The sequence below is a fragment of the Manis javanica genome, chromosome 1 (assembly GCF_040802235.1).
Source record: "Manis javanica isolate MJ-LG chromosome 1, MJ_LKY, whole genome shotgun sequence".
NCBI lineage: Eukaryota > Metazoa > Chordata > Mammalia > Pholidota > Manidae > Manis > Manis javanica.
The window spans coordinates 6,694,484-6,707,952 of NC_133156.1; the positions used below are offsets into that span (position 1 = coordinate 6,694,484).

At 38.2% G+C, this 13,469-nt stretch overlaps 1 protein-coding gene across 5 annotated transcripts in view; it reads left to right on the plus strand.

Annotated features, from left to right (window-relative positions):
* Positions 1 to 13,469, plus strand: part of MPHOSPH8 (M-phase phosphoprotein 8) — a 46,895-nt gene that overhangs the window by 14,790 nt on the left and 18,636 nt on the right. For all 5 annotated transcript variants that reach the window (XR_005061065.2, XR_005061064.2, XM_073223087.1 and 2 more), the window contains exon 3: positions 12,583 to 13,401. Coding sequence is in view for 3 of the 5 variants with exons in the window: in XM_073223087.1 (XP_073079188.1) it covers positions 12,583 to 13,401 (819 nt within the window). In the remaining 2 variants the exon portion in view is untranslated. The remainder of the gene's footprint in view (positions 1 to 12,582; positions 13,402 to 13,469) is intronic.

Consider the following 13,469-nt stretch of genomic DNA (forward strand, 5'->3'; position numbering starts at 1 on the left):
TATATTTAACATACATAATTAATGCATTTATTATGTCTGATTTTTCTGCTAATTAAAAAAATTCTTAGATCACTTGATAAAGATAGAAATTTTAATCCATTTCAGATTATTCACAGGTCTGATTATCCAGGTCTTTTTTCTTTTCTGTTCCCACTTCAGTTTTTAGCTACTTTAATGCCTTTTAGTAGCTCTTCCTGATGATAAGGAAGGGTGAAGAGATTAAAGGAACTCAGTTGGATTAGTTAAACTTTTATCATCAACAGTTGAAAAATTAATTTGATGGTGGTCTAGAGTGGAGTATAATGTTAAAACTAATGCACTAATTTGGTTTAAGGGATTTGTCCATTGTTTATCCTTGATTTTCTGTAATTGCATTGGCTTTATTTATGAATCTTGTAAGAATTCCCCATTTACTTTTCCATGTAAATTTCATGTATAGCTCCTGTTTATAAGTTGAACCAGTTCTTACTGAGTTTCTTGCTATTACCTTTAGAGTTTTCTTTTTCATTAGCAATAATCTTTTTTTTAGGATACTGGCAAAGATTCTTGAACTTAGAACTATATAGTGAAAATTTATTATAAGAAACGGATTCTTGCTTATGGAAATCTTGATTTTAAGGATTGAATTTTGATCCTTTCTCTCCCTACAATTTGAGTTGCAACCAAATTTTAAAAAATATCTAGTATTTTTTTAAGGAACCAAACAATATTAGAACACAGTTCTGACTGTGTAGTGGTTGCTAATAATAATAATAGTAATAACAAAGACAGCTTGTATTTTCTGAGCACTTGGACTGTGTATGTACCAAACACTGAGTCAGCATTTTATATGGATTAAGATAAGAAATTGAGGCTAGTAGCTAAGTTAAGCAACTAGGCCTGGTTTACCAGTTAGTAATGATAGAGTCAGGCAGCTGCACTCTTAACCCCCATGCTTGGTGGCCTTTTGGTTTGGGCTGTAGCTTGAAATTTTGTTACAGGCAGGAATTACCAGTTTTTTAATTTTATGCAATAGTGACAGGGTCTTTAATAAGTATGGTTTTTAAATTACTAAGCAAAATGTTTAATACTTTGAAGTTTTTTGTAAAGGAAACCCTTTACAAAAATGCATTCAGATTAATGTAGAGACTCTCCCCAAATTCTTTGCCATAATTCCATTTCACTTTTCCAAAATAGGTGCCTATTCTCTACTTCCCTATTTCTTTCCCTAAAAACATTAAGACAAACACTAATATACCTGTTTTACTAAGTAATTGGTTCACATTCATACTCTCAAATTTTAGATTCTTTAATTGAAGTCTTCCTAAAGTGTATTTCTCACTTTCCTGCCTTGTTAGTAAGACAATTTCATTGAAACTTCTCCCAACAAGTCATGTCTTTCAGAATACTGGTTTTATTGCCCATTTCACTTTACCAAGTCTCTGGTTAAACCTAACTTGCTTTCTGTCTTGATTTAGAATTACTGATGATGGTCAGAATGAGAATGATTCCTTATACACTGGTGTGTTTGAGGCTTATGCTCAGAAATCCTTGTCCTAACTTTAGGAAGATACTTCACTACTTGAAAGTGTCTTTTTAGAAAAAACTTAGAAGCTATCCTTACTTTTTTAAAATAATTGAGCATTTCAGCACACAACATTTTGAATCTCTGTAAGACTTCTGTAAGTCAATTTCCTGTGTCATGAGGTCTGTCTCACAAATCCTCTCATTTATGAGGTGTTCCAGTCTATGACTCTTTGGCCTAATTGCTGAAGTAGTGTCAGTGAATTTGGCAAAAATACAACTGGTCACTGACCTTTTTCCCTTCCAGCAAAATAGTTTTGCTATTCACAAGCTTTTGTGATTCATTTACTGCAGATATAGTAATAGTAGGAGAAAACTGCTTTATCTCTTTATTTGTCTGTGTGCTGTGCTGCCAATGAAAATAGTTACATTTCCCATCCACCAATATTTTTGTCTTATGGAGAATTTTTATCACAGCTTGTACCTGTAAGGATATTTGATTTGTCACTTTTTCTACTTCTGTCTGGGAGCATTTTTTGCTTAGGACTCGGTAAGCATCACGGAAGTTAGAAATGATTTCTACAATAACCAAAAGGATGGTTGTTAAATGTTTTTAGAAAATACACATGGTAAATAGTATTTGTTCATTAACTTACCATCATTAAGAGTTTTAATAGCTGTCTTTTTGCTGACCATTAGGTATTTCAAAGTTAAAAAAGAAAGTTGAGATGCAGTGCAACAGTCATGTATAATATGGCCAGCCCTTCGTTTTTAGTGGACTGAAAATCTACTAATAAGGCAGCCACTGGTCTGCCTCGAGCTCTGAAGACACAGATGAACTTCACTGTTACATCAGCATTTTACTGCTGCCTTTGTGGGTTTTGTGGGTGGTTTCATTCTGTTTTGTTTTCAGTAAACATAGAGGGTCTTGTATGTCAGTATTTGTTGCACATATGTTGGTGCTCCTGTGTTGGGTGCATATATATTTATAATGTTATGCCCCCTTGTTGAACTGACCCCTTTATTATTATGTAATGTCCTTCTTTGTCTCTTGTTACTTTCTTTGTTTTGAAGTCTATTTTGTCTGATACAAGTACTGCAACACCTGCTTTTTTCTCCCTATTGTTTGCATGAAATACCTTTTTTATTCCATCCTTTGACTTTTAGTCTGTGTATGTCTTTGGGTTTGAAGTGAGTCTCTTGTAGGCAGCATATAGATGGATCTTGCTTTTTTATTCTCTCAGTGACTCTGTGTCTTTTGATTGGTGCATTCAGCCATTTACATTTAGGGTGATTATCGATAGGTATGTACTTATTGCCATTGCAGGCTTTAGATCTGTGGTTACCAAAAACTCTGCCTTTGTTTTCAAATGATTTTTTATCATATATATTGTTGGCAATGAACAATTTTTTTTTTAATTATGAAACAATCACCTGTGTATCTCATAATAAGAGATGACTTTGCTTTTAGTGTTTGAGTGAAGGTAGCTTTTTTTAGGGATAACTTTTTTTTTTTTTTGAGAGGGCATCTCTCATATTTATTGATCATATGGTTGTTAACAACAATAAAATTCTGTATAGGGGACTCAATGCACAATCAATAATCAACCCCAAGCCTAATTCTCAACAGTCTCCAATCTTCTGAAGCATAATGAACATGTTTTTACATGGTGAACAAGTTCTTACATAGTGAATAAGTTCTTACATGGTGAACAGTGCAAGGGCAGTCATATCACAGAAACTTTCGGTTTTGATCACGCATCATGAACTATAAACAATCAGGTCAAATATTATTCGTTTGATTTTTATACTTGATTTATATGTGAATCCCACATTTCTCCCTTATTATTATTATTTATTTATTTTTAATAAAATGCTGAAGTGGTAGGTAGATGCAAGATAAAGGTAGAAAACATAGTTTAGTGCTGTAAGAGGGCAAATGTAGATGATCAGGTGTGTACCTGTAGACTATGTGTTAATCCAAGCTAGACAAGGGCAACAAAACATCCACGGATGCAGAAGATTTCTCTCAAAACAGGGTGACTGTGCCTGTCTTACATTGTTCCTTAGAGATAACTTTTTGAAATATTTGTTTAGTTTGTTAAAGTGTGGCTATAAAATAATATATATATACTCTTCTAATGTAAAAGGAATTAGTATTTGCACACCCAGATACACATTATTTCTAAGCATGTACATTTTGTGAAGTAAACATTTATTCTAATAGTGCCATGCCCAAAAAGGTTTTAAATTTTTTCTTCTAAATTGTCTTCATAAGTACTTTTAAGGTCATGCAAGAAAACAGTTTCTAGTGACACCTCCTTCTTGGCTCAAAATAGTACTCACAGTATGATAAGAGTTCTGATAGTGCAAGAGTACACTTCCAGTAGTGCTTTGAGCAGTGGCTGCACTGCTGAAAAGGTCTTGTTCCCAAAGGTGACATTGGGGTTTGTGTATGTTAGACGTTTGACAAATTCAGCACCATTTCTTTGTCATCACAGATCGTATACAGTGTTACTGGACAGCATGAAGATCATATATGTAAATAGAGTAGGTGGTTATATCTTGATTTGCTTGAGTCTGCCCCAGTTTATGCCTTTTGACTGGCTCTAATTATTAATAGATCCCCATTTGATTTTTAGAGTTGTCCTGATTTGGATAATAAATGTTTATTTTACCTCAGACTATTAAAATGAGTAAGACAACAGATAGCTAGGGTACTAAAAGTACTCCGACTTGTGGTATGTGTGATTATAATTCTTTGTTGTGATTACTTTATTGTTATCTTTAAAATTATCACTGACTCCTCTCTGTCATTTAATGCTTCTTGTCTGGTGGCAAATAATTAACTGTTCATCAGATGGTATCTAATTTTTATATCCTAAGTTCGTTGAATCTGCCAAGTATTCCAGGACTGGATCACCCAGATAAAATTAACGTACCTATTCATTTAAAACACAGCTAAGTAATTATTTCATAGTATTTTGATGCCTAAAGTCAAGCTTCTATATTTTAATCTATTCGTATCAACTTGTTTTATATTAAAAACCTACATGTTATAACTGCCTTGGGGGATAGGATAGTCTAATGACAAAGAAAAAGCTTTTCTTCAAAGTTATTTGCTAAGGAGCCAGCATTAGAGCTCTTCCCAGATGACTAAGAATTAGAAAGACTCAGAGCTTCCAGGTGACCCTCCCACCCTGTGTAATGACAGCTATGGCAGCCATCAAATGGGGCAGGGAGCATTGCTGGGTGACAGACAAAGCAAAGGCAATAAACAAGGTGCAGGAAGGGTGTGCAAGTGAGAAGACAACACACTAGTTGGTTTGGAGACTCAGTTTTACAGTGTGATGAGTGGAAACTCCCATGGAGGATCTTTTTTGTTTATACAATTAGAATTTTCAGCATTTGGAATTGTTTTAAGTTGTTTTACCTGAAAAAAATGGAAAGCTCCAGCCTCTTGTTTACTAATTATTTCATGTTCTTTCATTCAGAAACTCGTTTTAGTGTGACAGTCTCTAGGCATACAAAGAAGAATGAAATGTATCCCCATCTTCAAAGAACTCACAGTACAGTGAAGGGCAGGCTGAGGCAGACAGGAAACTAAAATGCAGAGTGAGAAACATTGTCAGGTGGCTGTTTGCAGTGGAAAAATCAGGCAGGAAGGAGTGATTAGCTTCCTAACATAAGCATAAAAGTTCTGTTACAAAGGATTCGTCATTTCACCTAAGCCCCAGAAGATGAGGAATTCAGGGGATCTTAGGAGGAGAGGCAGATGCAAAGAGAGTCATGCAAAAGCACAGGGCATTTGGGAACAGTGAGCAGTGTTACGGAGCTCCCTGGGGAAAAGCATGGGAGTGATGCTAGGGAAGAATCTGCATGCAGCTGAGTTGAAACATAACCATCCAGGCAGTAGAGAGACCTGCAGAAGTTTTGAGGGAAATTATGGTCAGATTTATGTTTTAGAAAGATGATGTTTAAAGACTTTTATTAAGGAAAGTTCGAAGATACAGCAATAGAGAGAGGCAGTATGACGAGACTAGGATTCATCACCCAGTTATCAATTATTACTGGTACATGACCATTCTTTTTCTTCCAAATGTTCCCTCCTGTTTTTTATTTGCTGGACTATTTTAAAGGAAACCCCATGTCACATCACTTCACCCTAAAATGCTTTAGTAGATACAGCAGTTGCTGGAACATCACCATACTGTTATCATTCCAAAATAAAAAGTTTACACTTAGTTCTTAGTATCTTCTAACAGTATGTTTGGTTTTCCCAGTTGTCTCAAAAAAAAAAAAAAAACCAAAACATGTCTTTTTGGTGATATGATTGAAATGGGATTTGAAAAAGGTCTTTTTCAAACTGTATGTCACATTGTATATCATTGATAATCTCAAAAATCTCTCTTAATTGGTAACAGTTTCTTATCCTGACCTCCCCTTTTCCCCTTGTTGTTTATTTGATGAAGAAACCAGGTCTTTTCTTCTAGAGAATTTCCCATATTCTATATTTGGCTCAGTGCATGGTGTCTTTTAACATGTACTTCTATCCCCCATATTCCTATAAACTGATAGCTAGATACAGAAGCATGAGTATATTCAGGTGTTTTGTTTTGTTTTTTCTTTTGCCGGAATAGTCCATAAGTGCTGGTGTGCCTCCCTGTTGCAGCACAGAGAAAGCATGTGTGTCTAGTTGACTCACTTAAAATGAGGTTGATATGATCATTGAGATTGGGTGTTTTCAGTCTGATCCATAACTGGAAAGCTTAAGATTTCATGTTTGGGTTTTAAGAGTTATTGATGATCATTGCCTAGAACTATTATTTCATTAGATGTTGGAAAATAGTGATTTTCTAATTCTGTCATTCCTTCTGTGTATTTCTGGCAGGAGAGGGTTCCTGGCCCAAGGCAAGTTACCTGTGCATTTGATGAAATCAAAGAAAGGCAAGGGCAAGAAGGTAGAAATTATGGGATTTATTCTCCCTGGCAGTAGGTCTCAGTCTCTCCTCGGTCCCTGCTGTCCAAGCTCCCTGCTCCCTCACTTAGGCTTATCTCCAGGAGCACCAGGGGTGCACTCCCACCTGCTCTAGCCCTAGGAGGCACTCTGTGGGAGGGTTTCTGGTGACTGGCCAGACACCTGACCGATTATGTTTTAGGAACTGAGAGGGGAGGCCTCCCCTGGGCCAGTACTCCCATGACTGACCAGTGGCTCTGTTGAGGGTAAACATAAATGTGCAGGCAGGCTCTTATCATACACAATGGGCACTGTTAAGGCCAGGGGGGAATCCTGATCCGAAAGTTCCATTTTCCCCACACTTCTGCCTTTATTAGCAGGAAGGTGATTCTTGAGACACTGTGGTCATGATTCTGAAATGGGAAGAGACTGCCGGCGGGGAGAGGTTAAGAGCTGGATTAAGGTCGAATAGAGTGAGGAACTGATTCCACATCCTGCAGGATATAGTGGCAAGGAAAGTGGTGTCACAGATAATTAAGACGACTGGTGTGGGAACCTACGTAAATGGTGGTGTTACTTAGGAAACAAGTCCAGTTTTAAGCACATCAGATTTTAGTTACTTGTCATTGTTGGGGAGGAAGAATTCCCTCTACCCCTTGAGGTTCTTCGAACTGGTTTAAGAATCACATTGACATGAGACAAATTAACAGGAGAAAAAAAACCAAGTTAAATTACATAGATGCCGTAGGCAAGGATTTCAAAGACAGGGAGAATGAGATATATCATCCTGAACCAAGAGAAGTGGAGAGGGCCTGAGACTTGAAAAGAAATGGAAGCAATTTCACATTTCAAGAATATGAAAGAGTAAATGTTCAGTAAACAAACGTTTATGGGGCCACATGGAAACAGTGGGGCATAGAGAGGAATTTTTTTTTGCCTTTTTTTTTTTTGGTATCATTAATCTACAAATACATGAGCAATATTATGGTTACTAGACTCCCCCCGTCATCAAGCCCCTCCTCTCCCACATACCCCATTGTAGTCACTGTCCATCAAGTAGTAAGGTGCTATAGAATCACTACTTGTCTTCTCTGTGTTGCACAGCCCTCCCTGTGCCCCGCCCCCTCAGAGAGGAGTTTTAACAGATGACTAAACCACATTCCTCCCTTTCTACCACACCCACTTTACACTTTGATGTAGTTAAGGAGATAGCTCTTTTCCTGGAGCAGGTCCTCTAAGATTCTTTTTGTGCATGCAGGGTGGGGTGGGAGAGGTCAGTTTCTCTGTCTTTTGGGCCTTGTTTTCAACTTTGAACTAATTCATGTCACAGTGACACATCTGGGGGCAGCCTGCCCTTGGCCCCTGCATCATCCAAGTGAAGATGTCCAGTCTTCTTTTGGAAATCTGGGTCTGAGATGAAAATATTGGGCCAGAGATTGAAGTGACTGGGGAATTGGAGGCATATGCAGGATAGTGGTTCTTACTACCATGTTCCAAGTAAAAATTATAAATGTTTTGAAAAAATTTAGAGTTTTATGATTCTAGTTTAAAGTTCTTTTGAAGTAATACTCTTATGGATTGAAGTTAGTCTTGGTCCTTATCCCTGTTGCAACAAAGAATGGAAAGGCAGAGACGCAGTAGCCAAGCAGAATGAAAGTATTATTTGAATACATTCGAAGATGGGAGCAGGCCAGAGTCAAGGCAAAGGCCCCGGGACTTTTAGGGGAAGGTTTGTCTCCACCTAGCTGGGACACTTCCTTAGAGTGAGAGGGTGAGGTCATTTAATTGACAACTCTAGTTCTACACCCATTCCTCTTGGTGTGCATGTCTTTTCCCAGATTGCACACAGAAAAACCCATGGGGGTGCAGGCAAAACCGCAATTTTATTTTAATGAGATTATGAGGAGATGTGGTTCAGTGGTTCTTAGTTTTGGTCCCTTGCCCCCTACGTTGGGACTGGACCTGTTCTGGACAGGTCAGGCCTGGTCTGAATAGGCAAGAAGTCACCTCCCTGAAAAGCCTTTGTGTCTTTCCGTGGGACTCCCTACCTGGGCTGAGTTTGGGCAGTTCTGGGTTTTTTTTAACATCTTTCCTTTCCCCAGCTGTTCATGTCTATCTTTCTACTTTACATTCCTAACAGTATTAGTCATATGCCTAGCAAGTAAAATTTATTCTTCCTATTTTTCCCCCTCCTTTTCCCTTTTACCAGTGTAGAAAATTTAAGTAAAAACAGGCTATTCAGTTTAGAAATGAGGAGGTCAACACCAGTCTTTAGCAAAATGATTTTCAAGAGGATGGAAATCATTAAGATTGAGGGAAAGTGGGGCAAGTAGGAGTCATTAAGTGCTCTTCTGCAGGCCTTCCTTGAGGCAAAGGGGTGACTTTAGGGTCGGGAGATGACACCCCCAGCCCTGGAGCAAGCTGCAGACTTTCCTTGCATTCCTCCACTGGGACTTCCTAGCAATAGAGAGGCTGTCCTGCATCCTCACACTCAGGACATTTAAATTCATCAGTGTGACATTCCAGTGGTGTACATCAGCAGTCCTGCCATCTAATAAGCAGCTGATACTATTAAACTAGCACCATTCATCTGACTTTGCTAGTTTGTCCTAGAATGCCCTTCACTGCTGTCTGTCTTGCAGTGCATTTAGTGCTGTGTCTTTCCAGTTTTCTTCGTCTGAAACAGTGCAGAGCCTTTTGCCAACCCTTTTATTGTCTTTCGGGATATGGACCCTTTTCTAGGAGGTCAGGCCAGTTAGTTGTGATAGAGCCCGGACAGGAGTACCACCTTTTTGAATAAGCCCACCCACCATCTCAAAGAGACCTAGGTTTCATCTTACCTGGGCTACAAGCATCCCCAAGAGGACACGTCAGCAAGCCACAAGCCCACCTTTATCCTAAACCCGCCCCTCACAAAGCCCGCCAGAAACCTGGCCATATAAAGCCTCTTAGCCTCTTATTTGTCCTGCTGGCCAGAGCAGGGGTCCCTCTCAGTTTTAGCAATAAACCTGCCTGGACTGTGGAGTTTGCATCCCCTCTTTTCTTTTCAAGTTGTTTCATTGAAAGTTTTCTTCAAATTTGAATTAGGTGAATGCTGATTAATGTCAAATCACAAGCTATGTTTTTTAGTTTTAATTAGAATTACATGATTTGTTTCCTCCTGATCAGATTCAGTGTAAATACTCTGGCAGATGTATTATATAGGTAATGTACATTACATCCGGAGATACCTGATGGCTCCCTTACCGCTCCGTTAAATTATAATTAGATGCTAAAGTGAAGCCCGTTATTTTTTCTCCCTTTTCAAAGAAAGAAACTCTTTCCCTTTTAAAATAATAATCTGATCATAAATAATCCAGTAAGTACTCATTGAGACTGAGAATCTCTTGTTCCCCAACAACCTCTCAACCCCATGATTTTAAAATACTTTGATGACTCTTGCTCTAATTATTATTGCTGTGGTGACTGCAGAATACTGGTTTTTCTAACTGTTCAATATTTTTCAGTTTGTATAGTATAAAGAGCAGCTCCTTCTCCCTTAAATTTTTTTAGTATCATACACACTTTAATCTTTTTATTCAACGTGTTCATACCTTACTGTTGTTATTCCTGTTAATGCTAAAACAGTTCCAAATTTGTCTAGGAGGAGCCTTTTCAGGACACCTCCTGTGTCCTTTTGATGTCTCACTCTCTGTTTTGCTCACATAATTGCCTTATGGCAACAGGTGTTCCAGCGTGACTATATACTTTCCTGCTCCACCCTGGCATCAACCATTTCTCCAGGGAATCCCAGTTGTTTTTACAGGGGAGTAGGATTTAGAAACCAAGATTACTTACTGCTAGGGGGCATTATTATATCTAGGCCCTTAAAGTGGACAGAAGTAAAGGAAAAAGTATGCTTGTTTTAAATCATAAACTCATTAATTTCAGTCCATCGCCTCAAGGTCTTCCTGCCATTTTCGCTCTGACTCCTACATCCTTTTCCAACATGAGAACTCTGGGTCCCATTAACATTGCATGTGCTCATAGCCTACCATAATTAGAAATAAGTTTAGATTTGCTACACCCACTCTACTGTGAGATTCTTAGTTCATTTGTAATTCTTTTGTCCTTACAGGATACTCACTAAGGATGTTTAGTGTTCCAACAGTTACTTGGATTATTTTTTTTCCTCTCTGTGGTTTTGTTACCAATTTACATAAACAGATTCATTTGTTTAATTAGCACCAGTTTTCTCCCTGCCTTCCCTCTCCCTCCATATCTAATTTGAAGTTGTCTTTTTACTACTAGTTTATAATTCTAAGAGTCATGCAGAATATTATGCTTAGAATAATATAATTCTAAGGAGTCATGCAGAATCAACACTCCCTCCCCATTATTTTGATGGGTGCACTGAATATTATCAGAGCATTTAGTTACTACATACCATACTCTCTCATAACCATTATTCAGTCTTAATTCTGAAAGCACATATCTATTTAATGCTTTCCTGTCCATCCTTTGATGTCTGCCCAGTCATTTGGTTAGCTGAAGCTATTCTCTAGTCCAGTGGTAGACTCCAGGACAGAAGCCTCAGTTACCTCATCTGGGAAGGTGTTAGAAATGCAGTTTCAGGGGTGCACCTGGTTGGGTGGGGACTAGCTATCGGTGTTTTGGTAAGCCCTCCAGTATACTCATGCACACTAAGGTTTTAAAACCAAGTCTGTAGTAGAAAGGACTTTTGAGAACGATATTCCAAAGCTCTTTTATTTCATAACAATTTCAAGCCTTTGTACTTGAAAGCCAGTTTGACTGGATATAAATTCCTTGGCTCACATTTTTTTCTTGAATATCTTAATGTCTTATTCTATTGTCATCTGGCATAAAATACTGCTTTTGATGAGTAATCTGAGTTTCTTTCTCTTTTAAGTGGCTTGGTCTTTCTAACTGATACCTCTAAAATTTTTGTATATTTTCCCTCTTGTACTGTGGGCATGTCTTTCTGGCATGCTTTTGTTGTTTTCAGGATAGTTTAGATATTAATAAGAAATTTCTTTCTATGAAATTTTAGAAGGCAGAAGAGGAGAACAAGATAATCTTTTTAGCTTTATGACTCCTGAGCAGCCTCCTTTATTATTTTTATGAGGGGTTAAAAAACATGGTCCTAGACTTAGGGGATTTTTTTTCTGGCTCTGGCTTCAGTCTGCACACACGAACAACACTTCTTTCTGAATCTTCTCTTTGTTTCTGTTTTCCCTTTTCTGCCTGATTTGGAATCTGATCTCAGCAGTTCCTGTGCTTTGTGGGGCTTCATCATTGTAAGTCCTGGAGTGGGGAACATGGGCTAGTTCCTGTGGAGAGTTCAGAAAGTCACGCCAGCATCGTCACATTCCTACCATCTCATTGACCTCAGTGGCATTTACTTCTTAGGCACTGGAGGGAAAACTTTAAAGCACACCTTTATTTTCCCTCTCTTTGTTCCCCCCCCCAAGTCATTTAGAAGAGAATTTTGGGTAAGTGGGAACTTAAAATAATTGGCATAGTGGTTTTGTGTTTATACAGATACTTTATTCTTAAGTTTTTTTTTTATAAGTAGTATTTTCCATAGGAACTGTTTCAAATAATGTAACATCAAATCAATCGGGAAGTAAGATTTGTGCACAGTCTTGTTCATTCTACATATATAACTGAAACATAGCAGCACATTTAAATGTTGTAGGACCCAAAGTCTTAAAAAAAAACCTGGGTGTTTGGATTGGGAACTACTTTTTTGAGAACCAAGAAAGTCTGTACAAATTATTTCCTTGGTGTTTTTGGACATTTTGAAGTTCAAATCATGCAACCCACTTCATGAGCCTGTTGCTGTTCACTTCTGCGTAGTTTGGGACCCCCAGCAGTGCTCACATTTTTCCGTACCTCTGTTTATCTGCTTTCTTAAAGTGATGCTTATCATCACTACCAAGACCTATTTACTAAATTACAGGTATAAGTAATATTATACAACTTCAATTTAGGTAAGTAATTTTAAAGAGTTGAGAAACTGCTTGGGGAAAGAAATATTTCCACCAGATTTCATTTGTACTACTTTTCAAAACCTTTTAAATTACTATGTTAATGTGTATTTAAATCTTTATATCTTATAGAGACTATCCTTAAATAATGACATATTTGAGACAAACTCTGATAGTGATCAGCAAAGTGAGACAAAAGAAGATGTGTCTCCAAAGAAGAAGAAGAAAAAATTAAGGCATAGGGACGGGAAAAGCCCAGGTGATCTGAAAAAGAAAAGAACAAAGACTGGGAAAGTAAAAGATAAATCCAAACCAGACCTGGAGATATCCTCTGAAAGTTTAGTTTCTGATTTAAGGACAAAGAAAAGGATTTTGGAAACCAAAGAAGAATTAAAGGAACCCAAAAAGCCCAAAAAAGGTGATACAAAAGAAACAAAGCAATTAAACAAAATTAAAAAGGGTGGAATAAGAGATTTAAAGACTAAAAGAAGAGAAGATTCCAAAGAAAACAGAAAAACAAAGAAGGAAAAATGTGTTGAATCTCAGTGGGAATCTGAGTCAAGTGTACTTACTGATTCTCCTTTCCAGGAAGATGACAGTGAAGACTTACAGTCGGACAACAGAGAAGAGAAACAAAAGATGAAAAGTGTCAAAGATAAAGCCGGGCAAGATGCAGGGCAGGATAGTATTTCTGACAAACTGCTAGATGGTGCTGTCAGCGCTGATGAGGACGCTGATGTCAAAGCAAAGCGGAATAAAAGACTACAGAAGACTGAGGAACTGAAGGGGAGCAAAAAGCTGGAAAACAAGCACCCTTTTCTAAATAGGAAAAACAGACGTAAAAAGCGAAGACGTCAAGACAGAGGCAAAGACACTGTAGAGTCAGACAGGCCTACACCCGCTCCTGCCCCGACACTGAGGAGCACCAGGCCCCCTGAGGTGGCCGGGGAGGTGAGTGCTGGCGGGGGGACAGGCACAGCCCCTCGGGACCCAGAGCTCCATCCCGCACGCGCGCTCCG